The sequence below is a fragment of the Peromyscus leucopus genome, chromosome 14, assembly GCF_004664715.2.
Source record: "Peromyscus leucopus breed LL Stock chromosome 14, UCI_PerLeu_2.1, whole genome shotgun sequence".
In the NCBI taxonomy this organism is placed as follows: domain Eukaryota; kingdom Metazoa; phylum Chordata; class Mammalia; order Rodentia; family Cricetidae; genus Peromyscus; species Peromyscus leucopus.
This window is the reverse complement of record NC_051075.1, coordinates 84,338,901-84,365,150: the sequence shown is the minus strand read 5'-3', so window position 1 is coordinate 84,365,150 and position 26,250 is coordinate 84,338,901. Positions and strand designations below refer to the sequence as shown.

The 26,250-nt window shown below is 43.2% G+C and overlaps 1 protein-coding gene across 2 annotated transcripts in view; it reads right to left on the bottom strand.

Moving 5' to 3' along the window:
- The window catches only part of Rapgef5 (Rap guanine nucleotide exchange factor 5), a 235,315-nt gene that overhangs the window by 166,804 nt on the left and 42,261 nt on the right, over window positions 1–26,250 (bottom strand). For both annotated transcript variants that reach the window (XM_028880927.2, XM_037210915.1), the window contains exons 4-6: window positions 21,467–21,588; window positions 19,922–20,090; window positions 10,506–10,572 (exon numbers count right to left, since the gene is read on the bottom strand). In XM_028880927.2, coding sequence (XP_028736760.1) covers window positions 10,506–10,572; window positions 19,922–20,090; window positions 21,467–21,588 — 358 coding nt within the window. The remainder of the gene's footprint in view (window positions 1–10,505; window positions 10,573–19,921; window positions 20,091–21,466; window positions 21,589–26,250) is intronic.

The window sequence follows — 26,250 nt, the reverse complement described above, 5'->3', positions numbered from 1 at the left end:
TGTTACTAGGTTAAAAATGAAAATACTATTTAAAATTCCTCAAGAGGCCTCATTGTGTCAAATCTTAAAAATTCCACAATGGAGTCCCAAACCCCACCTATTAGACCATTCAGTAAATGGTGATCTAAGTGTGAATAATGAGAAAAACCTACCATTGCAGCCTCCTACTTTACTTTAAATACTTATGTATTTAGTGCAGGTATGTAACTACACAGAACATAGTTGGCCTCAAACTCAAGATCCTCCTTCCTTAGCCTCCGGGTGCTAGGATTACAGGTGAGTACCACCACTCCCAGCTTTGTGTCTTGTTAACTCATTGTGTGATTAACACTGCCTGTCTCAAACATGCTCCTGTGATAGCATGCCCTCCCTGCAAGGGGAGGCTGAATTGCAACAGCACACAGAAAGCACCAGCTAGATCTTTGTACAAGCAACGAGCACATCGATGCTGGCCATTCTTGCCTCTTACCAGCTTCTCATTTGCCTTTTCACAAATCAACAGCAAACTATTAGATTACCATCAGAAAACAAGCTCTCCAAAAGATTTCTTGATTAAGAAATATGCACACAAGAAAAAACCCAGTAAATTATAAATACTTCAGTATTAATAGTAGGTTATTTCTGAGCACTTTTGAATAAGAATTTTTTTTTTTTAGTTATGAGACCATAATGTACAAGTGAAGTAATACAAGTATCTGGTAATGAAAATTAAACTGTAGAAGACAGGGAATCCATGGTGTGGTAGCTATTAGATTTACACTCATTTTGGCATTCACAAACATAGAAAAGAACTTAGATTATTTCTACCAAAAATATACACAAGATATCATTGTCTTTTAATTTGTGCAGCAATATGAGAAGACAAAAATAGATTTAAATTTACCTTAGTTCATCATCACCAAAAGAAACCTAAATAAGTCTTACTTTTCCATGTCTCCTGGCCTTCCTCCATATATGGACACACTATACACTGCTGTGACTCTGACTTATGTATGCAAAATTCCATTTCATGTACACAACTATAAAAAGTTCTATTTAAACCAATGTACAGAAAAGTAGCCCACTATAATATGTGTGGTTGAGGCTGGAGAGTTGTCTCAGAGGTTAAGAATATTGGTTGTTCTTCCAGAGGTCCTGAGTTCAATTCCCAGCAACCACATGGTGGCTCACAACCATCTACAATGGGATCTAATGCTCTCTTCTGGTGCACAGGCATACATGCAGGCAGAACACTGTATAAATAAATAAAACTTTTAAAAAAATATGTATGGTCCTCATTTTATATTTCCTCAGACTTCTCCAGAGAGGACCAAACAGGAAGCATACTTCACAAACCCACTGTGATCAATGCCCAAACTGAGAGCTCAGTGATCCATTTCTGTGGTGATATTTTGTTTGTGATCTAACAAATAAAGCTTGCCTGAAGATCAGAGTGCAGAGCTAAGCCACTAGTCATAGAGGCCAGGCAGTGGTGGCACACACCTTTAATCCCAGCATTCAAGAGGCAGAGGCAGATGGATCTCTGTGAGTTCAAGGCCACCCAGGGCCTAGATCCAGTCTAACAGAAAAACAGAGCCAGGCAGTGGCGGCACACATGCCTTTAATCCCAGCACTAGGGAGGCTGAGACAGGAAGTGAAACAGCTGGGTAGAGAAAGGAATTTAAGTCGGGAGGAGACAGAAACTCAAGCCTCTTTCAGGCTGAGGATTCAGAAGAGGTAAGAAGTCTTGCTAGTGGCTGGCTGCTCTGTTCTCTGATCTCTCAGCTTTCATCCTGATATCTGACTCCAGGTTTTTATTAAGACCAATTAAGATTCATACTACATATTTCTGGGTTGTTTTTTTTGGGGGGGGGATTTACTCATTACTAAGCATTGGTCACATGATTCTGGACAGATTACAACCACATATTATAACCACTACTCTTTTTTTTTTTCTTTTTCTTTTCTTAATTGTCTTTTGAGATAATCTTGCACAGCCTAGACTTGCCTTGAAGTATATGTTTGAGGCTGGCCTTAAATTCCTAATCTTCCTGTCTCTACCTCCCAAGTATTGGGATTACCTGCATACCTCCATGCCTGGCTTGAATGTATGTCCTTTTCTGGTGACAGAGATGTTGGGGACTGAACACCATGCCTTTAGCATGTGCTCAATCATTGAACTATACACCAAGTCTTGGAAAAGATTAAATAAGATGGGGACATTGAGCTCACAACAGTAAGATAAACAGCATACATTGTACTGCTCCCACAGACCAAATCTTTAGCTGTAGAATTTCATTAGATTATCATATCTGGGTAGGCTCAGATATTTTCTTTAGAATTAGAAACTCATTTTCTTTTAATTTTGCAAAAATTTATTTATTATATATGTACAAGTGTTCTGCCTGCTTGCATGTGTGTGCACATTTATGTTCCTGTCTCCTGATCCTGGAAGTTACTTTTTGAAGCTGTTTATGTGTGTGTTGAGATAGATGTGTGCTGTATGGGGTTGGGGGACTCTCTTCTCAGGAAGAGAACACAGGTGGTGTAATAAGCATCTAACATAAGAGTATATATGTAAACACGTATACCATAGAAAGGTATGCACGCTCGTGAAGTGTCATGGAGAAAGCCTAGCTAAGAGGAACTGAAGGAACTTTACCGGTCTCTTCACATGACCCCAGGGATCTTCAGTCCACACCCCGTGGCCTCTGAACATCTAGCATGACGGAAGCAGCACCGACACACGAGGAGGGGAGGAGGAACAAGCCCTGTGGCTCTTAGGAAAACCAAAACAACACCAGAACGTGCTACAGGCCCTCTGCCACGGAGCTCCACTCCAGCTCCACAGATGCTAATATTACCTGGAACCAGATCTTGTGGTGGTATTGTGTTCCCCAAAATATTGTGTACTCTAATAAATTTATCTGGGGTCAGAGAACAGACAGCCACTAAATACAAAGGCTAGAAAATGGTGGCACTTACACCTTTAATCCTAGCATTCCAGAGATAGAAATCCCTCTGGATCTCTGTGAGTTCAAGGCCACATTGGAAATAGCCAAGCATGGTGATACACACCTTTAATCCCAGAAAGCCAGCCTTTAATCCCAGGGAGTGGTGGTAGAAAGCAAAAAGATATATAGGGTGTGAGGAAGGACCAGAAACTAGAGGCATTTGGCTGGTTAAGGTTTTGGCTGGTTAAGCATTTGGCTGGCTAAGCATGTGGCTGGTTAAGCATTCAGGCTTTGGAGCAACACAATTCAACTGAGACCCATTCCGGATGAGGACTCAGAGGCTTCCAGTCTGAGGAAACAAGACCAGCTGAGAAGTTGATCAGGTGAGGTTAGCTGTGGCTCGTTCTGTCTCTCTGACCTTCCAGTATTCACCCCAATAACTTGCCTCGGGTTTGATCTTATTAATAAGAACTTTTAAGATTCCTGCTACAAGATCTGGCATCACGGGCCTCACCTGACCTCCTCCTCTCAATGCTCAATCTCCCTGGCCCTTCCCCAAATCACACAACATCTCTTGTACCACTGACAGGGCCAGAGCCAGAGTGAGGATTCCAAATAGGAATTTTATATTTCCCACAGATAAAAAGTATAAGGTAATGCAATGTGTGTGATCCTGAGGCGGCCAGACAGAAGGTTAGTCATTCCAGGTGGGGTGGGAGGAGCTTTCTCTTATTCACTGAATAGACAAGCCCACTCAGGTCAGTGAGAGAAGGAGGGAAGGAGATTAACTACATTCCATTTCTCCATTTCCCAGAAAGGAAAGGGAGACAACAGGAAAGGGGTGAGTGGAAATGAGTGTTTACATTTTAAGATGATTGCTCAAAGTGTTTAAAAATGATCACATGATTGTGCTCATTATGCACTCAATGTTACAGATCCCTTCACTCTCCCCACCCCCTCCCTGGTGGAAATTACTTTTAGGCATGGCTGGTTTAGCTTACACACTGAACAGGTCTTTAATATCCTGCCTTCTTAAAGAGCTAGAGAATCCAAACCCTGTGCTACTGCTGCTTTACAAAACTTGAAATTTCCAATAAAGGAGGTGGCCATGTTGGGCTGAGGATGTCACCAAAGGCCAAATAAAACAGTAATTGGTGATGACAGCAAAAACCTCATCACCACCATGCTCAGGTACCCCTGAGACAGGGAATGTCTCCAACATTCAAAGGCAAATCGTTGAGTTATCAAAGAGAGATTAAAGAAATGCTTGCTATTTTAATCTTCTTGTGACATGAAGGGAATAGAGAGGCCTATAAAAGAAGACATGGGGCAAAGGAAAGAGGCCCTGTACATGAGCAATGGGAAAATACGGGGACAAGCACTGTCAGAGGAACAGAGAGCCCCAGGAAGACGCAGTGTTGGACTTTCACAATGTGTCAAGCTTTACCTGACAAGACAATGGTTCTCATTAGGACTTGCTGGCTCCCTAACAAGTATCACCCAAGAGAGCTGTGTTGAAAAGAAGGCATAAGGAGAACCAGGACCCAGTTCATGGTGGTAAATTTGGATCATTTTCTCTATAAAGTAGGATCCCAAGTGGAGTGAACATGATAAGAAAACTTTTTACAAGAAAGGACGGTGGAAAGCCTGAGAGGACAAGTTCACAGCTGATTGGGAATGAGCTCCATCCCAGCCTTGGACACTGTCGTACTCAGTGTTCTATTCCTGTAAGGAGACATCATGACCATGGCATCTCTTATAACGGAAAGTATTTAACTGAGGCTTGCTTAGGTTTAGTTTATTCTCATCACTGCAGGGAGCATAGTGGCACATGGGCAGACATGGTGCTGGAGGAGCTGAGTTCTACATCCGGATACACAGGCAGCCAGAAGAGAAACTGGGCCTGGCTTGGGCCCTGAAACCTCAAAGCCCACCCCCAGTGACACACTTCCTCCAACAAGGCCGCACCTCCTGATCCCTCTCAAGTAGTGCCACTCCCTGATGACTAAGCATTCAAATATATGAGCTTATGGGGAGGGGGGAAGCCTACTTAACCACCACATTCCACTCCCTGGCCCCATGGGCTTGGAGTCATATCATAATGCAAAAATGCATTCAATCTAACTTCAAAAGTCCCCATAGTCTCTGACAGTCTCAACCACGTTTAAAAGTCCCGTCTCTTCTGAGACCCCGGGCAATCTCTTAACTATAACCCCCTGCTGTGGGATGTCTTTTTGTACAGTGTGAATATATGTTGCTCTGGTTGGCTAATTAATAAGCTACTTTGGCCTATGGCAAGGCAGCTTAGAGGCAGGCTGGAAATCCAAGCAGAGATACAGAGAGAAGGGGCAGAGTACAGAGAAATGTCAGCCTGCTGCCAAAGGAGCAACAAGATGCCAGCAGACTGGTAATGCCATGGCCATGTGGCAACTTATAGGTTAATAGGAATGGGTTAATTTAAGATGAGAGAGCTAACTAGCAAGAAGCTGAAGCCATAGGCCATACAGTTTGTAAGTAATAAAAGCCTCTGAGTGATTATTGTATAAGTGGCTGAGGGACCACAGGGCCCGGTGGGACCGAGAAGCTTCTGGCTACATCCCCTGTAAAAGCAAAAGCAGATCACATACTTCTGACACACAATGATATAAACTATACATTACCATATCAAAAGGGAGGAAAGGGAGCATGGTGAGGAAATACTGGACCCAAGCAAGACTGAAAACAAAGCAGCACAAACTCCAGACACTGAATTTCTATGTCTAATGTCAAGGTGCTCTTTAAACCGCCAACTTCGTTCAGCTTTGTTGACTGCAATATGTAGAGACATGGTCCAAGAATGGAGTTGCGTAAGGAGATTTCTGAGTGCTTGTGAGAAACTCCAAGAAAACAAGACATGAGTCTTGTGGCCTCGGTTTCTTCAAAAACACAAACTTGTTCTTGGAATAGCTTTTGTGCCCCTCCCTCACGGCAATACTGGATAGGAGTGGGTTTACTTTAGTTGTTGTTATTCATAGGCCTCTATAGAAAAACATGTTTCTGCCACGTGTGGCTCGTCCTTGTGAGTGAATACCTTGTTAACACTCAGAGTATAAATTGTATGATGCTCTTAATAAAGTTATAAAGCTCTTGTGTTGTATAAGACTTTAGTCTGCTTCATTTTTAAGCCCCACTCTCCCAGGTTCAAGCCACCAACTGGAACAATAAACAGCAACATGCACCTCTCTCTTTTGGGCTGGTTCCACTCCCTGTTAGCAGCTTTCCCTGGCAGGTACCCCATGGCTCTGGCACTTCTAACATCTCGGGATCTTTAAGAAAATCCAGGCTTCCACTTCACAGCTTCAGGCAATAGCCTCTCTAGATCTCCATGAAGGGACACCCTGACACATGTCTGGACTCAGTGGCTTCCCTTGGTCATAGAGGAAGAGACCATAACCCTTTCCTCTCTCCTTGACTCTAAAGCCAAGACCATGTGGCTGAAGCTGCCAAGCTCGGCTGCCTGCTGGGACTGGGACTCAGCCCCATCATTCAAAATCATTTTCATCAGCTTTTTCTTCTTTCTTTTTATTTTCTTTCTTCCTTCCTTTTTATTTTTTGTACATTTTCCTTCATTTCTTAAGCTTTTCTTTAATTCCTTTTCAGAACTGGAACCCTAGTTGGGCGGGGTCTGGTCCTGAAACTACCACTTCCCCCCTTTTTTTTTAATCTCCCTGAGCACTGCACTTAGCTCTACTACATTTTCTATGCTCCTTTTCTCCTCAAACTGTACATTTTATACTTTTCCTTGCTCAGATAGCTCCTTTTCATTATAGATCTGCATAAGAGTGATCACTATGACCACCTAACAGAGTCAATTCTTGGCTGTCTTAAAATCTCCTCTAGTAATGCTATTAATCTCCAACTCTTCAATTTAGTCATAGACAGATTTTTTTTTTTTTTTGGACAAGGACAGAAAGTAGCCACATTTTTTGCCAAAATATTCCAAGAATGGTCTCTAGGCAACTTACTAATATTTTCCTCTAAAACCTCTTGAACTGGGCTGTCATAATCTACATTTTTCTTAGCACCCCTGTCTTCCATGATCCTACCAGTATGACCATTAAGCTCAGCCTAACACACTCAACTGCTTTTCTTTTTGTTTTTTAGATTTATTTATTTATTTATTTATTTATTTATTTATTTATTTATTTATTTATTTTGAGACAGGGTTTCTCTGTGTAGCTTTGGAGACTTTTCTGAAACCCACTCTGTAGCCCAGGCTGGCCTGAACTCACAGAGATCTGCCTGGCTCTGCCTCCCAAGTGCTAGGATTAAAGGTGTGTGCCACCACCACCCGGCTTCTCAACTGCTTTTCTAATTCAAAGTCCCAAAGTCCACATTCTGCCAAAAAGCAGCATGGTCAGGCCTGTCACATTAATACCCCACTCCTGGTACCAACTTCTGTCTTAGTGTTTTATTGTGTGAAGAGATATCATGACCATGGCAACTCTTATAAAGGGAAACATTTAACTAAGGCTTGATTACAGTCTCAGATGTTTAGTCCCTTGTCATCATGGCAGGAAGTATAGTGGTATGCAGACAGACAAAGTGCCAGAAAAGTAGATGATAGTTCTGGATCCACAGGCAGCAGAAAGAAAGAGACACTGGACCTAGCTTGGGCTTCTGAAACCTGAAAGTCCACTCCCAGTGACATACCTCTTCCAAAAAGGCCACACCTCTTAATCCCTCTCAAGTAGTGCCACTCCCTGATGACTAAGCATTCAAATATATGAGTCTATGGGGAAGAGGGAGTCTTATTCAACCACCACACACACCAAACAGGAAAAGAAGCTGTTGAGAAATTGATACTCTATGGTAATTAGGTAGCTGGTTGTAATAGCCTCTTCTCCTGGGAAAATGCAAAAGAGAAATTCTACTTCTGCTTCTCTTTAGCTCAAACTTCAGTTTGGAGTTAAATAACCTATACTAGCTTTCCTACCTATAAAATAGAAATGGTGCCAGCTACTGCACAGTGTTATTGTGCATCTTAGCAGAGTATGTACACATATGCACAGACGGTATACCTATCACAGCATCAGACTTAGTGAGGTTTTTAGATGGTAATTATTGTTTTGTATAAAACAAGCACTCCTTTTTGTTTTATATTTTAACCTAGAAGTGTGCTGTTAAATATTTTCCTAACACACTGTCAAGACTTCCTTTCATGTAAGGTTCTGTATCAAAGCTTACCATATGAAGTCTTAAATTACTTTTCAAAACCCATTCCTGAGTAGTAAAGAACTTTCATCCATTGAGTTGTGTCCAGGTGTCGAGACCTGGTATATCACACTCCATGCAGACAGTTTCATTCCCATACAACCCAATCAAGCATGATTTTCTGCAATTAGCATTTTATTAAGGGGTGTCAGGGCTAATCTTGGCTTATTATCTTGACATACTTAGAAGGCAGGAACCTCAGTTGGGGAATTGTATCCATCAGATTGATCTGTGACTTGTCTGTGGGGCGTTTGTTGATGGTTAATTTATGTAGACATGCTTCAACCACTGTGGGTAGTGTCAGCCCTGGGCAGGGCCTGGGGCATGTAAGAAAGCTCATTGAGCATGAGCCTGGTGGAGCCAGTGCGCAGTGTTCCGCTGTGGTCTCTACTTCAGTCCCTATGACCAGGTTCCCAACTTGAGCTTCTGCTTGGCTGTCCCTGATGAGGGACTATAAAGTATAAGCTAAAATAAACCCTTCAACCCTTTCCTCCCCAAGCTACTTCCAGTCGTGGTGCTGATCAAAGAGAGAGATGCAAACTAGGACAACGGTATGAAAGCAGCATGGAAGAATCTCCAGGGAGGCTAGAGAGGCTTCTCAGAAACCGCCAAGCCAAATGCATGAAGGTTTAACTACCTGAGGTTTCCAGAGCCTGTCAAAAATGAGCTTAAAGATGAACATCCACAGGGCCAAGCATGGTGGCGCACACCTTTAATCCCATTACTCTGGAGGCAGGGGCAAGCAGATCACTGTGAGTTCAAGGCCAACCAGTCTACACGGTGAGTTCTGGGCCAGCCAAGGATGCACAGTGAGACCCTCTCAAACATACATAAATAAATAAATAGATAAATAAATAAATAATATAATAAATTTAGCCAGCTTTTACAACAAAGAAAGTCATGAATTGCTCTTGAACCAGCAAAGCCACTAACCACTCTTTTTCGACAGCCTTACAAAATATAGTGACAATGCTGTAATATCATATGCCATCGCCTTTTGTTGCCTAACATGGTCCCTTTCTCTGCCTAAAGAAGCAGAATATTTTCCCTTCTGTGTAGCAAGTTACCACTGTCTCTAGGTTGAGTCACTGGATTCCAAAGCCCAGGAGCTAAGGGCACTGCACGAAAGCTGTGTACACCGTCCACCAGAAGTGTCTGTGATACGGCCGGGGGCTACGGTGGGGTTCAGTCCAGCCAGCCTGCCAGCACCGCCAGCCTGCCAGCACCGCCAGCCTGCCAGCACCGCCAGCCTGCCAGCACCGCCAGCCTGCCAGCACCGCCAGCCTGCCAGCACCGCCAGCCTCCCGGCACCGCCAGCCTGCCAGCACCGCGCCATGGACCCCTTACAGTGATAAGCAGCTATCCCCAAACTGCCTACCTCCTGCTGTGGGACGTCTTTCTGTACGCTGTGAATCTGTGGATATGTGCTGCTCTCATTGGTTGATAAATAAAGCTGTTTGGCCAATGGCAAGGCAGAATAAGGTCAGGCGGTACATTCCAACTGAAGGTGCAGCTAAAGAAGGGTGGCGGTCTGAGGAGACTCCACCACTCAAGGAGCAACATGCCAGCAGACCATAACACCGCGGCCACATGGCAAAACATAGATTAATTGTAACATGAACCTTAAAAAGTTCTTATTAATAAAATCAAACCCAAGGCCAGGTATTGGGGTGAATGCTGGAAGATCACAGAAGCAGAACAAGCCACAGCTAACCTCACCTCACGAGTTCCTCAGCTGATCCTGTTTCCTCACATTGGATGTCTCCGAGTCCTCATCCAGAATGAATCTCAGCTGAACTGCTGCTCCAAAACCTGAAAGCTTAACCAGCCAAATGCTTCTAGTTTCTGGTCTTCATGCCTTATATATCTTTCTGTTTTTGCCATCACTCCCTGAAATTAAAGGCTCACTTCTTGGGATTAAAGACGTGTGTCACCAAGCCTGGCTGTTTCCAGTGTGGCCTTGAACTCACAGAGATCCAGAGGGATTTCTGCCTCTGGAGTGCTAGGATTAAAGGTGTGAGTGCCACCATTTTCTAGCCTTTGTATCTAGTGGCTGTTCTGTCTCTGACCCTAGATAAGTTTATTATGGTGCACAATATTTTGGGGAACACAATACCACCACAATTAATAGAAAAGGGTTAATTTAAAATGAAAGAGCTAGCTAGCAAGAAGCCTGAGCCATGGACCAAACAGTTTGTAATTAATATTAAGCCTCTGACTGGTTATTCGGGAACAGGAGGGCAGAAGAGATTCGTCAGTCCACACCCTCCTGTGACCTGGTCCTATTATTTCTCCCATCGGGTAGGGTAATTGTCTTACCGCAGATGTTAGCCGAGCAAGAATTTCATCGCTGCTTTCTTCTGAGTCTTCTACTTTCTGATGAGACCTTTGAAAAACAAACAACAAATTACTCCTAGTACTGGTTGCTCAAAATTATCTACTAAATTATGGGAAATAAGGGGGAAAAATGATACTGTCAATAACACGGTGTTGACAGAGCCAAAGATACACAATCCTTTACCAGCCAGTTGTTCTGTAGAATCAATTATCCAATACCTCTTCACAATGCACCAGCTGAGTTCAGGGGACCAAGTGCTACTCCCCAGAGTCCATCACAGGATAACCCTAGCATACCTGATCTATATGAACAAAGCTGGATATGGACATAAGGTGATTAAGTACTGAATTCCCCCTGAATCTAAATGAAACTCTAAAGCTATGAAATGTCAATTTTCCACTACATTTGAGTTTCAGCCCAAGCAAATTCACTATGAAATAGCATATTTTAGGCCTAATCCCATGGTGGAAATTATAAAATAAAACAAAAAATACAGAAGAACTTTGCTTTTTCAGAAAAATCACAGCCCAGGTGAAGAGAAAAAAAAGTTATGCAAATATTAAGTAATTAATGAGACAGTGGTACAAGATTATTTTGTTTGGGGAAAAAACAACCTTATTATTTACACAAATGTGTTTCTACTTAAAAAAAATCTTATAAATCACCTTTTTCCTTGTCTAGTCAAAAGGAAACAATGAATTAACACCAAGTGAATAAAACTGTATCCTAGAAGTATTTGCACAAGCAACCCCTTCCAGCACAGCCTGTGATGAGAGATTTGCGGTAACTGATCTGTAGAGCCAAGCATCAGAATGCAGTCCAGTGACTGACTCACACCTCAGTAGCTGAGGTGAGCCAGCTGAAGTATCCACCTAAGGGCGGGAGGCCTTCTCCCAGCTCTCCACAGAACGAAGCGGCAACTGTGTAAGAGAGGATGATCTCGTGAGGTTATTAAACCTCTTTTCAGAAAGAAAGTCATGATCTTCAAACCTCAGGAGGGAATACAAGCCACTGTCTTTATAAGACCAGGAAGATGCAGCTACATGGGCTGCCCCATGCCCTGACTGCCAGCGTAGCAGCCAAATGGTACAGACACTAAGTGAACAGTTCGCTTGCTAAAGATCTGCAGGGGAAACTTGATGTGGAATAGTATTTTAAGATGTGTTACCTTTGTTTATGTTGGTTTTGTTTATCTCTGTGAAGCTGTGTGACTGTGCCTGTCTAAAACACCCGATGGTCTAATAAAGAACTGAACAGCCAAAGCAAAGCAGGAGAAAGGACAGGAGGGGCTGGCAAGCAGAGAGAATATACAGGAGGAGAAATCTGGGAGGAAGAGAAGAAATAGCCAACCGCCCAGCTACACAGTAAGCCACGGAGTAAGAAACAAAGAAAGGTATTTAGGAACAGAAAAGGAAAGCCTCGGAGCCAAAGGTAGACAGGATTAATTTAAGCTAAGAAAAGCTGGCAAGAAACAAGCCAAGCTAAGGCCAGGCATTCATAATTAAGAATGAGCCTCTATGATTTATTTGGGAGCTGGGTAGCAGCCCCCCCCACCAAGAGTAAAAACAAACATCAGAAACTAAACATTTTTACCTTTGCATGTCTTTTTAAAAGTCACCTGCATAATCTCTTGTAAAGGAGGCTATGCTGAGAAGAGATGTAAAACTATACAACTCAAGCCACTGAACCCGGCTTCCATGATTTGACTTGGTGACTGAACAGATCTGACAGGAAATTAAGAACCAAGTGCACCACAGAGCACAGCACCAAACAGGGGCTTGCGTGGCTGCATCTGCCCTTCTCTGCTGCACAGCGATGCCTGCATGTGCCCTTTCAGGCCTCTCACACCCACACGGACAGTTTCCTGATAAAAGACTACACTTCCCAGCTTCCCTTGCAGCCAGGCCAAGCAGTTCCGGAAAGGAGGGCATAGGGCCATAGTGAAAGTCATTTCCGCCTCTATAAGGGGCCATATCCCATCTTCTTCTGTGGGTATGTTGGCTCTTTGCACAAATGACTGGCAAAAGTTCCTCCTCACGATGAATAAACATAGTCCACGTAAGATCAGACGGCGCCTCTTCCTCTCTCCGCCTTCTGTCTCTCTGCAGCTTGCCTTAAATAATCTAACACAAACAACACCTGAAAGTTTAGTTAGCGGGCGTGGGGCGGTTTGCACTAGCACAAACTCAGCTGTGAATCTGTCTTCCAAAGGCTGCTGAGAGGAGCTGCAATTCCAAGGGAAGCTCATGTGTCTACGACTGCGATGGTTATCTCATGAGCAGTGGCTGAGCTATCCATCCCTGCTCAGAGGCAGAACTATCTTTCAGACTCCCAGCACAAAGAGGCCTTGGCAGAAACATTTCTGAAGATCACACACAAGAGTGTGATGCTCTCCCTGGAGCTGGCTGTAACCTGCAGCCTACTTTTACTTCCTCGGCCACCATGGTCTTTACAGATTCACTCCTAGAACCCCTAGTCCCTGCTGTGGGACATCTTTCTGTAGGCTGTGAATATGTGTGGCTCCCACTGGATAATAAAGAAAGCTGCATCGGCCTATGGCAGGGCAGGATGGAGCCATGTTTGTAAATAATAAAAAACATCTGTGTGTTTACTTGGGACCAAGTGGCTGAGGGACGTGGGTGGGAGAGAGAAGTCCAAAGAAACTTCCGGCTACCAGGCCCCTCTCTTGTTTCTGCATCCTGTTGAGCATGCCTAGTTTCTCCACCTGCCTTCCAAGTGGCTCTGGGTGCCAATTCCAGTAACCAGATTTTCAGCCACACACAGGAATGATAGGCCCCATGAATTAAGTTAAGCCACGTTGTTTCTTTTCTCCTCTTCCCTTCACGGTGTTCTGATACACAGTGGCCATCCATCCTTTCTGCGCCCACTACCCAAGGCCAGCCACCAATCACAGCCTCTCACATCCCTTCCTCCAGTGCAGCCTCCTTTGGTCCAGGCCTTTGACCTCCCGGATACACAACTGTAACCACCTTTTAACCCACTTGATTGGCTCTGGTCTCTCTTGTTCCATTCAGTCTCCTACAGACACCAAGGTTCCCGTTCTACACCCCTTATCTGGGAGTGCTGTTCCCAGATGCCACCCAGAGTAACCTCATTGCCTGCTGAGAACAGTGAGGTTCAGAGATACCTTTCCTTCCCTGCTCAGGGGGTCCCCAACTCCCCACATGGAAAACTTTGTACATCTCATGGAGCCTAAGGGAACTCAGGGGAGCAGGATTGATCCCTGATCACGGGCAGAGTGGGGAGCTGGAAGAGCTAGAAAAGCAGAGGGGACACCGGCTCCCCTCCTGCTCCCACCACCCCACTGTGGCCACTTGGTCCTTGATTTCCTGCCTAGCTCTTTAATGCCTAGCTCTTTAATAGAATGCCATAATGATCACATTTGCTTAATACTGCCAACGTGCGGTACCCATCCTGCAATGCCGTGGTTCTTCCTGCAGGGCATTCTTCCCACTTCTCACCATGTTCATCACTATTGCTGCAGTCCCAGCCCCGATTCCAGAGTGGCCTTGAAAACATGTAAGTTAGAGCATGGCCCTAGTCTTCTTCCACAACCTAGAGTCAGGGAACCTCAACCAAGGAATTTCCATGGGTCAAACCGACCAGTGGCCATGTCTTTGAGACACTGTCCTGACGGATGATTGATGAAGGACCGCTGTGGGCTTCATTATCACTGGGCTGGATGAGTGAATAAGAAAGCTATCAAAGTGAGCTAGGTGTAAGCCTGTAAGCCGTGTCCTCCAGGATTTCTGCTCCAGTCTCTGCTTGACTTCCTGCCCTGGCTTCCCTCAGCGATGGACTGTGACCTGGAAGTGTAAGCCAAAACCTTTTCCTCCCCAAGTTAATTTTGGTCAGAGTATTTTATCACAACAGAAAGCAAACCAGATAATAGCCTTCCTCACACACTGACTCCCAGCCTCACCCAGATAAAGTTCAAATCATCTTTTGTTCAAAGTCATATAACTTGGAAAGACTGACTCTACTCAAGATCTGATTTCTGCAGTCTGTAATAATTAGCCTAACTGCTCACATGAGATCCCCACAGCTTGCTCTTCTTACAATGAAGTCTAGATATTTCAGTTAGCATCTTCCCATCCCCGGCACAGAACACTGATATGCTGGAAAGAACTGCTCATTTAACAAAGCAAATACCCATGGGAAAAGAAAGTACGATAGAAAAGTAAGATTTTTTTAAACTTTGTTTTACTACAGTGAGTCCAAGCTGGCTTCCCCAGCAGCTCTTTTCCCACCACCAGCTGCTAGGAATGCTGACAGAAGAAATCTTCTGAGCAGCAAGAAATTGATGGTCAGGGGCTTCCAGGGCCCAGGTACACATCGATAAAACCAACCTAAAGCTGAATAAAATCTGGTATCCTTGGATCTCTTTTTCACATTTTATTTTGGGGATTTGAAGATAAATGCCTTCCACTTAATTGAGCAGCTGTATTTCAAACGCTAATACAAGCAATCACAAAAGTTCAAATTTTGCTAGAATCCCCGCACTACTCTCAAATCTAGACGTGGTCTGTTAAGGATAAGCACCTGGAAGAAGCCTTGTCTACAAACAATGGAAACTTTGGGGAACTCAGCACCTCCATGGCTGTGGGGTAACGAGAAGTGACAAAGACAGGACCAGTTTAATATCATAACAATCTAAAGAGACAAATGGAAACTCTCTTCACCTATGATCCGAATGCAAAACATGCCAAGTTCCATTATGAAAAAAATTACTACCCAAAAAGTATTTGTTTACACAGACGGTATCTGCTTCCTGTCTAAATGTCCTGAGAAGCTAATTAGGAAAAGTCGGAAGGACAAAGGGCAGATTTGGACAGGAATGAATGACAGGTCTGAACTTGGGATTCCCAGGCCAGAGCTACGAAGCACATGCTACTCAGGAACCAGAATTCCTTGCGCTGCTTATGTGTGTCGGACAAAAACTATGGCAGGGTAGGAGAGTGAGTGGGCAGGAAGGGGTCTTAGCAGGTAGGCAATGCTGTTATCCAGATGCTGAGGCAGCACTGGGGCCTGGGATTTGGAAGCCACTTCTGTAGAGCTGATGCTGAATGCAAAGCGGAGACAATCAAAGAGAGGTAAGCGTTTTTAAACTATGTTTTACTATTATTCAGGTGTGGCCAACCTGAAGAGCCAGAGGCCAGGAGATCTGAAAAGCAATGCCATTGAAATGGCAATCTGTTACTCACAGCTCCCAGGAGGAGGAGGAGGAGGAGGAGGAGGAGGAGGAGGAGGAGGAGGAGGAGACATGTCACACCAAGGAGCTACAAGAGGAAGAAGCCCCAGGATCAGCAAGGCAGATGGGAGAGAAAACACAGACAAGAACTTTTTTCTGTGTTTCCCACGGGAACCAAGTGAGGCAGGATTAAACAGGCTGAAGAAGGGCTAGTTTGAATAGTTTTACCTGACTCTGGGAATCAGGGGCTGTCCCTAGTCACCTGGTACCTGCAGTGCTCAGGGCAAGTGGAAAGCCCCAAAGAGAAGACTAAGATGCAGACTTTGCATCGATTACTCCACGTATGAAAAGGACTTGCACAAACGAGCCCTTTATATCCGAAGGTGCTTTGGAAGGGCGTCTCCTCAGGGTCAAGCAAGGCCCTGAACTGCACAGCCTTGGAACACAGAGTCCACCCAGTCATAGAGGAAGCATAAGCAGTAACCAGTGAGATGGCAGAGTCAACAGCTGCCGTCCCAGGAAACGAGTGCAGAGGCTGCTTTCAAGAGCAGCGTCATAGTGTCAAAGAGCTGACTGTCCCGGAAGACTAGGACTGACAGTCAACACTTGATTTGGGAACACAGTAGGCTTGCAGTCAGCACAAGGAAGTTTTAAATGGAGAAAGCCTCCTCTCAGACAGGAAAGACTTCACTTCTCCTCTCTCAAAGTAGCAATGCACCCCCCCACCCCACGCCTCATCACATCCCACAGGGCATCTTGTGGAAGAGCAGGGAAAGAAGCAGACACTGCACTTGAATAACTTTACTGTATTAGACCAAAATTAGGGACTCTCTGGCCACACAAAAGGATGGGTGTTATTGTAGATAACACACTAGGTCCCGTAGCAAAAAACTAGATTGTTCTTTACATATCCTGTGAATCACCTGAGCTGAGCATTAGCAATCCTCAGCAAGTCTTTTAATAGTATAAATATCACTTGTCTGTAACTGGGAGGCTATGGTTCTATGTATTCGGGGTCAATGACAGACTGCTCAGAGGCCCAGCCTCTCCACCCTTGCAAGCTGAGAGGTACCATACTGCAGCTGAGCTGACCTTGGCTTCACAAAGCCTCAACTCTCAAGCAGGTTCTTATTAGAAACAAGCATCATGTAAGTCCTAATGGAATTACGAGGCTGTCTTTCTTGACACTGTTATTTCCTCCATCTTCACTCATTTTCCTCTCCTCCCACACAAAATAAAAAATGAGAGTCGGGAAGAAGTTCATTCTGAGAAACTTAATTTGGGCCTCTGTCTGAATGAGGCACTATAACTAGTGCCTCTCCCCGAGGCTATAACCTGCCAGCCAACCCAATCCTTTCAAATTGTCTCTTCCAGGGGGACATAAGAACTATGTCATAGAGAGCAGGATATGTGTTTCCTCAACTAGGCAGCAAGCTTGCACAGTTCCATCTCTCTTTCTGCTCTAGACATCCTTTTTTAAAATATAAAATCCCCTTTATTTTTTTTTCTTTTTAAAAATACATTTGTACAGAACAGATCTGTGTTTATAGAGGGACATTAAGTGGTTTTCTGGCATCATTTTAAAGTCACTTAGAGAGGATGGGAATTAGGGGGACCTAATGTGGAACTGCGTAGGTAGACCTTAATAGCTTTCAAATATCAAAAAGGTTATTAAAAGCACCACAGGGTGGGGGTTTTAGTTCATAAATGGAAAACGTAAGAATAAAAAGGACTTCAGAGGGCATTTCAGTTAGAAGGAATAACAGTGAAACAACACAAGGCTAAGAACGACACAGAAGAATGGATTTCCCTTTTAAAATTACCAACAGCAAGAGCAGTGGTTTACCAAAAGCAAGTCCAAGACAGCCCAACGACATCAGGGAAACTTCTCAGGCAAGGCAGGCCTTGGGCTCCCCCTTGAGGGTTGGGCAGAATTTAACAAGGAAAGAAAGGCAGACAGCGCACAACACTGGCAGAAGAAGATAATCAGTGTGGGCTGCAGACTGCAACAACGGAGATTTCTAGGTCAAAGCCAGACTTATGATGAAAATATGAGCAGGAGCCGGGGAGGTGTTGTGGCAATTCAACTGAAAGAGAACAGTGTCCCTGGGCATCTTTTCTCTGACCGTCCTCTATTCCAAGTGGGACAGCTCAAAGTCTGGTCTTCAGAAATCTAAGAACATTCTACATTGCGCAGAAGTTAGCTCACATCTCTAATACAGGAAGGATATAGCTTCTCTATCCTGAAGAGAATTGTGGTTTAGTAACCTTATTCTTTTATGCTGGGTACTTATAGTAAGAATAAGCAGGTCCTTCGCTCTCCAGTGACCATTTGTACCAGTTAGTGACTGTGACCAAATGCTCAAGTTCCCAAGAAATGGACAAAACCTGCTGGTGAACATGGCATTCTACAGTTGGTTCAAACCCTGGGACCTGACTTTGCATCCAGAGTAATCAGTGTGACAAAAGATTGTAATCAATCTGAAATTGATATCAGGGCTTGAATTTTTAAAACAACTGTCACTTTTAGGAATTAGAGCAGTTTAGGATTTACACATCATAAGGCTATTACACCAATTGGAATTCCAATTTGTTATCTAGGGAGGTGTGTGTGTGTGGGGGGGGGGGGTCCAGTTAAACCATGACAACTTGGAATATTATTCACTATCCTCCTGCCCACGTAATCCGAATGTACGGGGTGTGTGTGTGTGTGTATGTGTGTGTGTGTGTGTGTCATACCTCCATCAGGTACACAAGACAGGAAATGGTAGAAGAAAGCTGTAAGAAAAGGGCAGTCCTTCATTCAGAGTTAAGGTCAGTCATCATGACTGACTAAAAAGACTGTTCCTTTGTCTTAGAGAGCTCCTAGGAGTTCACTGACGTGTGCCTTGACCTCGCTTAGATCTGTCCGACCTCTACGAAGAACACATCACAATAAAGGATATTCCATGCCATGCTAATGCAGTGACACTGGCATTTATACTATTGTTGTGAGGTCCTCCACCAACAGTGGTGGTGACAAACCCTTGATCACTTCACAGTTCAGTCTGACACTTCCATAATTTGTGTTTACAATTCTCAGAAGGGATGCGAGGATTATCCCCAAAGTTTTGAGAACACATCGCAGCAGGCGCAGGAAGCCGAGGTGATAAAGGTAGACAGATGTAAAGTCAAACACTAAAACTATACCTCCCCACCCCCACCCCCGTTTATGTGACCTTGGCCAGATTACTTGAACTCTGTGACTCAGTTTCCTCACTTATAAATGGAAATTAACAGGGCCCGTCTTAAAGAATCTTTCTGAAATTTGTTTAGTGCAGTACCTGATGTGAAGCATATTCCTGACACTCAACTTTTCTATCAGAAATGTATTGCTAATGTAAGATTTCCCTTTGCTAAAAGTCTGAATTAAGTACTCAGTAGTGTCACTTTTTCGCTAATAAAAGTAAGTTATGTCTGATATGACCAGAGGAATGCATCTCCTGAAAGCTATATTCTCATCTGAGAAGTAAGGTCAGTTCCACTTGCCTTACTAATATCAAAAAGCAAGAAGAGTCAACAATACGGGACGGTCTTCTGATCCTTGAAGAGTTCTACAGCTATGAGTGATTCAACTGGCATTTCAATCTGCAGCTCCTTTCTGAAATAAGCTTGTCACTATTGCCAAAGACATACAAGGCATGTCACAATCCCCATATCACGACTCAAGGAAGCCGCTTCTAATTATTTTAACCATACAGTGATTCACTATCTTCATGTGATAATGATTCACATGTCTTAATTTGCCAAACGTTGCCTCTAGATTATTTTCAGAGATGTCTATTGAGCCCCTTCTTAGCACAGTCACGACTTGGATGGTGGATAAGACGTGAGTTATTATACCATTCAACTTCAGCCCAATCATATGTTTATACCTAATTTAGATCATCTACTCATTTAGTAGCAAATTAGAAGCATCATGGCGCAGCTGGTGGAGCCAGCATGCCGGAGATCAGAATAGCAATGGAGCCATGGAGGAGCTAGGATGAAACTTCAACAATGCGTCCTACCTTCCTGAACTTAGTAATAGTATTCCTACCACTCAAACAAGATAGTGACGTGAAGGAGCAGGGCATAGTCCCAGGACATAGGACTCATCCTCTAAGAAAGAAGAGTTGACAGTGGTACCCAGAAGCACCTACTCACAGGTCACAGACGCCAGCTCGAGCAGGAATGAGATGCACAAGCTGCAGCAGAAGCCTCACTCCATTTTGCCATTCCTCTTCTCTTTCAAATTCACAGTACAAGTAGCTACATTCATCCGAAGAAAATTGGTAGAAAACGTAATTATCTTGAAAGTACAGATGTTGGTCCACTGTTTGAAGCAAACAAACAAAATGTTATGTTTTAGAGTCATAAATCAAATAATAAAGAGAACAGTCCAATGACTAGGGAGAAACCAAAGGTAAGATAACATACGTTTGAACTTCATTCATGCTTACACTCTCAATAAAACGAAAGGACACATTGGCTAGTTAAATTCACTGCTTAAACTTTGACCAATATATTCACATATAGTTTACAAGTTTTCTGCTTCACAGACAAGTCCTGGTCAAATCAATATCAACTCAAAGAGGGTGGCAAGAAACGCCACACAATCACAGCATGACAGCAAGTTTCGGTGAGCAAATTAGAGGCTCTCAACTGGGTATGACTGTGCCCCTGCTTCAGGGGGCACTTGGTGATGTTTAGAGACATTTTTGGTAGAAAGGATGTGCTCCTGGCATCTAGAAGGAAAAAGAAATGGATGCTGCCACAAGTCCTGTATGTACAGGACAGTCTTCCCACAACAAAGAATTGCCTCACTCAAAATGTCAATACTGTCAATGCTGGGAAACCCTGTTTTAAAGGAATTGGAAGTTAGAGATGGTTCCAAAAGGCATTTATACAAAATGTGTCACCAACCAGAAGCCTGATGCTAGCCAATGAGCTAATAACAGCTCCACTCCTCACAAACAGTTAACTGACTTTCCAAGTAAGAGTATTAGGGGCTAGGTGTTACTAAGAAGATTACAAACATGTCTCCATCTGTACCATTCTTTCACAACGACACCAGGAGTTGTCCTTAACATTTATCATCCATAGAAAAAAGGGCTTCTCAGTACCATCTAGCACCTGAGAGACCGAAATAAATAAAGAACAAATTGCTTGGCTTCTACCCCTTCAATTCTCTGGGTTCAACTAAGAAAAGAGAGATTGTCATCTATTTTAGCTGCCACTTAAATATCATTTTCTCTCCCATTTGAACAACTAATCTTCACAGTTCACATATCTAAGTGTTTGTGATTACTCAATTAAAATGGCACACACACACACACACACACACACACACACACACTCATAAATCAGTTTCAGATTATATACAGCACAATAAACCGTTCACTTGAAGCAACAAAAGACATCACTGACAAAAGAAGTTTATGAGCAGAGCTGACAAGAGAGAGGAAGGCAACGCCTTCTACAGGCTTAAGTCTACAATCGACAAGTGCCCAACTATTTTCACAGAAGGTGTAGCAAAAACAAATGAACCAAAAATGACCTGCCATTTTCATCCAGAAAATAAGAAATGTAAACATTTACCTTCAAAAACAATTTCCATCCAGAATATAACATTCTCTGGAAGAGCAAGTATGTTTTGGTCTAGCAGTTTAACAAAGCAGTGATTGTGTCTTCAAAGTATGGAACACTAACCTGATGACATAATTCCCATATCCAGTAGGAGCTGCCAGACCCCAATGGCCATAGATCTACACTGGACAAAAGGACAGTGTTCTAGAAGCCAGTCGACCAACTCTGACCCCACGCAGCTTCTCCTGGACCAAAACAAAGCCATAAGCAATGAGAAATATTGAAGATAAAAAATTAATACTTGATTCCATTCATTTCATGAGCTCTTGTTTTAAAATAAGCAAACCAAGAAAAAACAAAAAGACATCATCTCTTACTCATCTTCCAATGAATGTTTATGCATTACTTCCTTGGGATTAAGAACAAAATTTGCTTACACCATTTTAAGCTACCTGACATAAAGTAATTGTGTATCTTTCTATGTGAATATCTACTCCCACTACTCTGTTACTAGAATATAATTTTTAGATACTGAGACAATCTGTGTACCTTACTAATCCCCAGAAATTAGAAGAGTTCACAGCACATACTAAGTTCTTAAAACATACTTGTTTGAACAAATGAAGAAATAAAATTAAGCAGCTCTTTTTATAAAGGTAATACTTAAGTCTCAATATTGGACATCAAATCGGTGATGATGAATTTTCACTCATACATTTATAGATTTTTGCCTGCTCCTTCAGTAACAAAATAATTCCACAAATGTTCAACAAAACTGGACCATAGACTGCAGTACAGAGTTTTGTTCACTTTCCTTTGAAGACTAAACCCCTAAACTTATTTCAAAGAACAATAAACTTGACTGTTAATCGTTTTAATATAACCAAAGCAACCTCATTAAGCAGCCTAGATCATAAACCCAGGAAGCCAGATGTGTGTGCTGGATTCCACTAACCACACACAGTCATCTCTGTAAGCAGATTTGAAACACCACCAAATCCCACAGACTACGACAAGCAGTATCATCAAGCCAGCTTTTCAGTTTGTATGGGCTTCAGGAAGACAGAAGAAAACTTCCTGAAATACAGGTTTTCATTTGCAGAGGTGTCTGAATTTTTCTTTTTCTCATGCAAAAAGGCCATTAGAGTGTTGTAAGAAAAGAAGAAAGAAGACAGAGAGAAAGGAGAGGGAGGAGGGACTGTGTCATACACTGTTGGCCCTTATTCTACAGACACTTCTAAGGGGTGAGAAGGTAGTGTTGTCTTGTATTGCTAAACTACAGAAATGTGTTTGCTAGCTCTTGTGACTGACACAGATAAGACTTGCCATGAAGTGCTGCACTTCCGTTGAGCTACTGGATTGAATAAACCCAGCTTTTGTTAAAGCATTTTGATTTTTGGTAAAGTGTCACTACTTGAAAGATACTCCAAGGCAATGAAGCCAATTCCAGACATGTTCAGTAGCAGGATACCATTAAAACGATAGAAAAATAAGCATTCAGATATATGGATTCTTTTAAATGAGAACACAGGTGGCAAGAAAACAAGCAATTAGACCAAATGGTCAATATTAAACCTAGTTCTACAGGACAATTTTCATGATAAGGGATCGAGGTGTTAATAACTCATTTCTCAATGCTTCTTTCAATTAGTCAGCACCTTCGGCTTTTGAAAGCACTTTTGTCCGTAGGTTAAATACTGTGTCATCTTTTTTATTTCACATTTTCAAAACACAGAGGCTCATCAGCCTTCTTGGGGTGTCTGCTTGGAACACAGAAGTCCACAATACAACATTTGCTCAACAAAGCAAACCTCTACATTGTACCATGTAGCTAAGTGGTAGTTGTGCCTATCTGAGCACAGGTGGCCATGAAGAAGTTTCCTAGTCCAGGCCTTTTCAACAACACTGTGCTCAGCAGTTCTGGGGAAGAAGGGCACAGGTGCTGTCCACCATGGATTCTGATACATCAAAGCCACATGGAAACTGAGATGCCCACTCCTATCAGACCCCTTAGGTGTTGCTGGTGACCACAAATCCCAGATTCCCCGGCTGCCCTTTTCCCTTGGGAAGGATTCACCCTGTTTGAGGCACAAGCTTGGGACCAATATGCTAAAACACAGAACTGCCATGACAACCTTAATGAAAAACTGGGTACCACTCCCCAACAAGTTACTGTTTTAATTCCATGTGGTCCCTTCCTGCCCCTCTCTAAATCTCATCACTATGTTTTAAACTGTTCCTATCATCCATCTGACCAGGAAAAACATCAGGGACCACGAGAAACTCTATCCTTAATATCTTTAAAGCAAATAAAATGAGATAAGCTGTCATGCATTTAATTCCTAATCCCCTGACTTATTGACCAGGTCTACAACAATCCAGTTAAAAACCTAAATCTACAGGGCAGAGGAGAGCAGGAAGGATGAGAGCTGAGACTACGGGAGCAGAGTGATCTAAACACTGCCAGCAGCTCCTAGCTGTGGTGTATTTTCAGCCTTGTACTCTATCCAGAAGCTGCGAGGGTACATGCAGATCTAACCAGAGCCGTGATACCAGGTAGCAGAACTGCCATATGGAGGTGACGAGCTACAGACCCATGTGATCCTGTGTACAGCTGAATTTCACCCATCTCTGGGGTGGAAATTTGTTTTCTCTTGACCCCTTCCTCTCTTCCCACTACGGTTTGCAACCAATCTGTGGTAACACAGATATTAAACTTTAAAACATAAATAGGGTGGTGGTATTTAGTGATTCATCTACATAAAAAGAAATAAGGTCTCGGCAACCAACATGCTTTTTCTATAGTAAAAACTGAATAGGAACTTTCCAAAGCTTTCACCGTGGATTCTCATATGGCATATGGGAACACATTACCTCAGCTGACCACCAGACAAATTGAAATGATCCATCCCATGTCTACGGCCATACCACCCTGAACGTGCCCAATCTCGTCTGAAATGATCCATCCTAGGCAGCCATATTAGCATTTTATCTTTAGTCCTAGAACATGAATCAGTCCTTAGACTATAACAGAAAAGTAGCTCCTTTCCCATCACAACAAAATGCATACTTCCGCCCCACTGTGCTCCTATAAAATCCTAAATATGTTCTAAATTGGATGGCTCATTTTTCCTTGGACCTAATGAGGGTACATCTCCATTTCAATCAATGCCCACAGAGATCACAGACTTCAGCATAGCCTTCTGTGATTGACATAAATTCTTTGAGCTTGCTTACAACTAGACATGAAGACTTACGTATACAATACGTTAGTTTTAAAAAGAGCCAGATGTGACTATACTTGATGTCATTTACTTTTGTTTTTAATTTTAATTTGTGTGTGTGTGTGGCTGGATTCGGAGGTTTGAATGAGAAATGTCCCTTGTAGGCTCATGTATTTGAAAACTGGGGGGGGGGAGGGGGGCACTGTTTGTAAAGTGAAAGAAACTCTAGAAGGCGAAGCCCTGCTGGAGGAAAACATTGGTGAGAACATGCTTTGAGAGTTGACAGTCCAGCCTCACTTCCAGTTCATCCTCTCATGCTTGTGGTTGAAGATGTGATCTCTCAGCTTCCTGCCTCATCCACCTGCTGCTACCCGCCCCTACCCCCTTTGCCATCGTGGACTCTCCCCCACCCACCCCCACCCCCTGCCCCGGGTACAGTAAACCATCACGGACTCTTTCTTCTTTAAGCTGCCTGTTGTGCCACTGAATTCACAGCAGCTCAAGTTCTTCACAAGACTGGGCTTCTCAACACCTTGTCATAGAAAGGGGAGGACCGATAGGGTCGCACCCCTGCCTGGGGATTTATCATTGCTAAAAGTTGCTAAGGAAAGGAGTCATTTCCTTCAGTGTTGTGAGGTACTGGTAAAGTACCCCTACTCCTGGAAACAAACTCCCACAACACCCATGCAAACAACCCTAATGAGAGTCTCTCCCCCCACCACCCCCACTTCCAAAAGAGACATGGCGGTAGAAGGGAGGCAGGAAGAGACCAACAAGAGTGTGAGCTGGGACATGACAGCAGCGGGGCGGAGGTGACTATGAGTGACATCCACTGTGTACAAGTATGAATTCCATCAGGCATAACTGATAATTGCTAATAAAACATTAAGACTTTGGTTTTGTTTTTGTTTTTTTGTTTTGTTTTGTTTTGTTTTTTGCAGAAACTGGTTACTGTTAAGAAGCATGAGGGAACTTTCTAAAATGTAAACATCCTCTGTAGTATCTTAATAATAGGTATACAGATTAATGACTGCCCAGGTGTATAAATAAAAATGTATTGAGCCATACACGTAAGATCTGTGCCTTTTTCTTTCTTTCTTTCTTTCTTTCTTTCTTTTTTTTTTTTTTTTTATAAATTGTACCTCAAACAAGAGTCTTCTCAGTCCAGATATCTGGGATTCACTATTCCCAGGATCCCGGCCATGGAAACACTTGTTTCCTGCGGCCGGTGAAAACAACAGGGAGGGTAAAATGATTGTTTGTAAGTTACACTTCTATGACTTAGAGGAGCATCCTTCATTGTGAGAACACATCCTCCTCCTCCTCCTCCTTGTGATATCTGACGGCTGTTCTGTTATGTCAATGTCATCTTTTTAAGAAAAGTGACACTAAGTGGTGGTTTTTTTCTCTTGGTTTTACTTTTATGATTTTCTTTTGGTATTATTATTCAGTGTTATCCCATCTTCATGTAGCAAACAAAATAAAAAGGTAATAGTATATTCTTTTGTTTTAATATTCCACAAAAATGAAACATGTGTCCCAACTGACCTCACTGGAGGTCCAGCCGTTTATTAAGACTGGACTGCCCTTACTGTTGACACCACTGCTCTTACTCACTGGCCCAGGGAGACAAATTGCCACTTGCCACTCCATGCTGCAGCGTGGGGGGGTAGCTCATTCTCA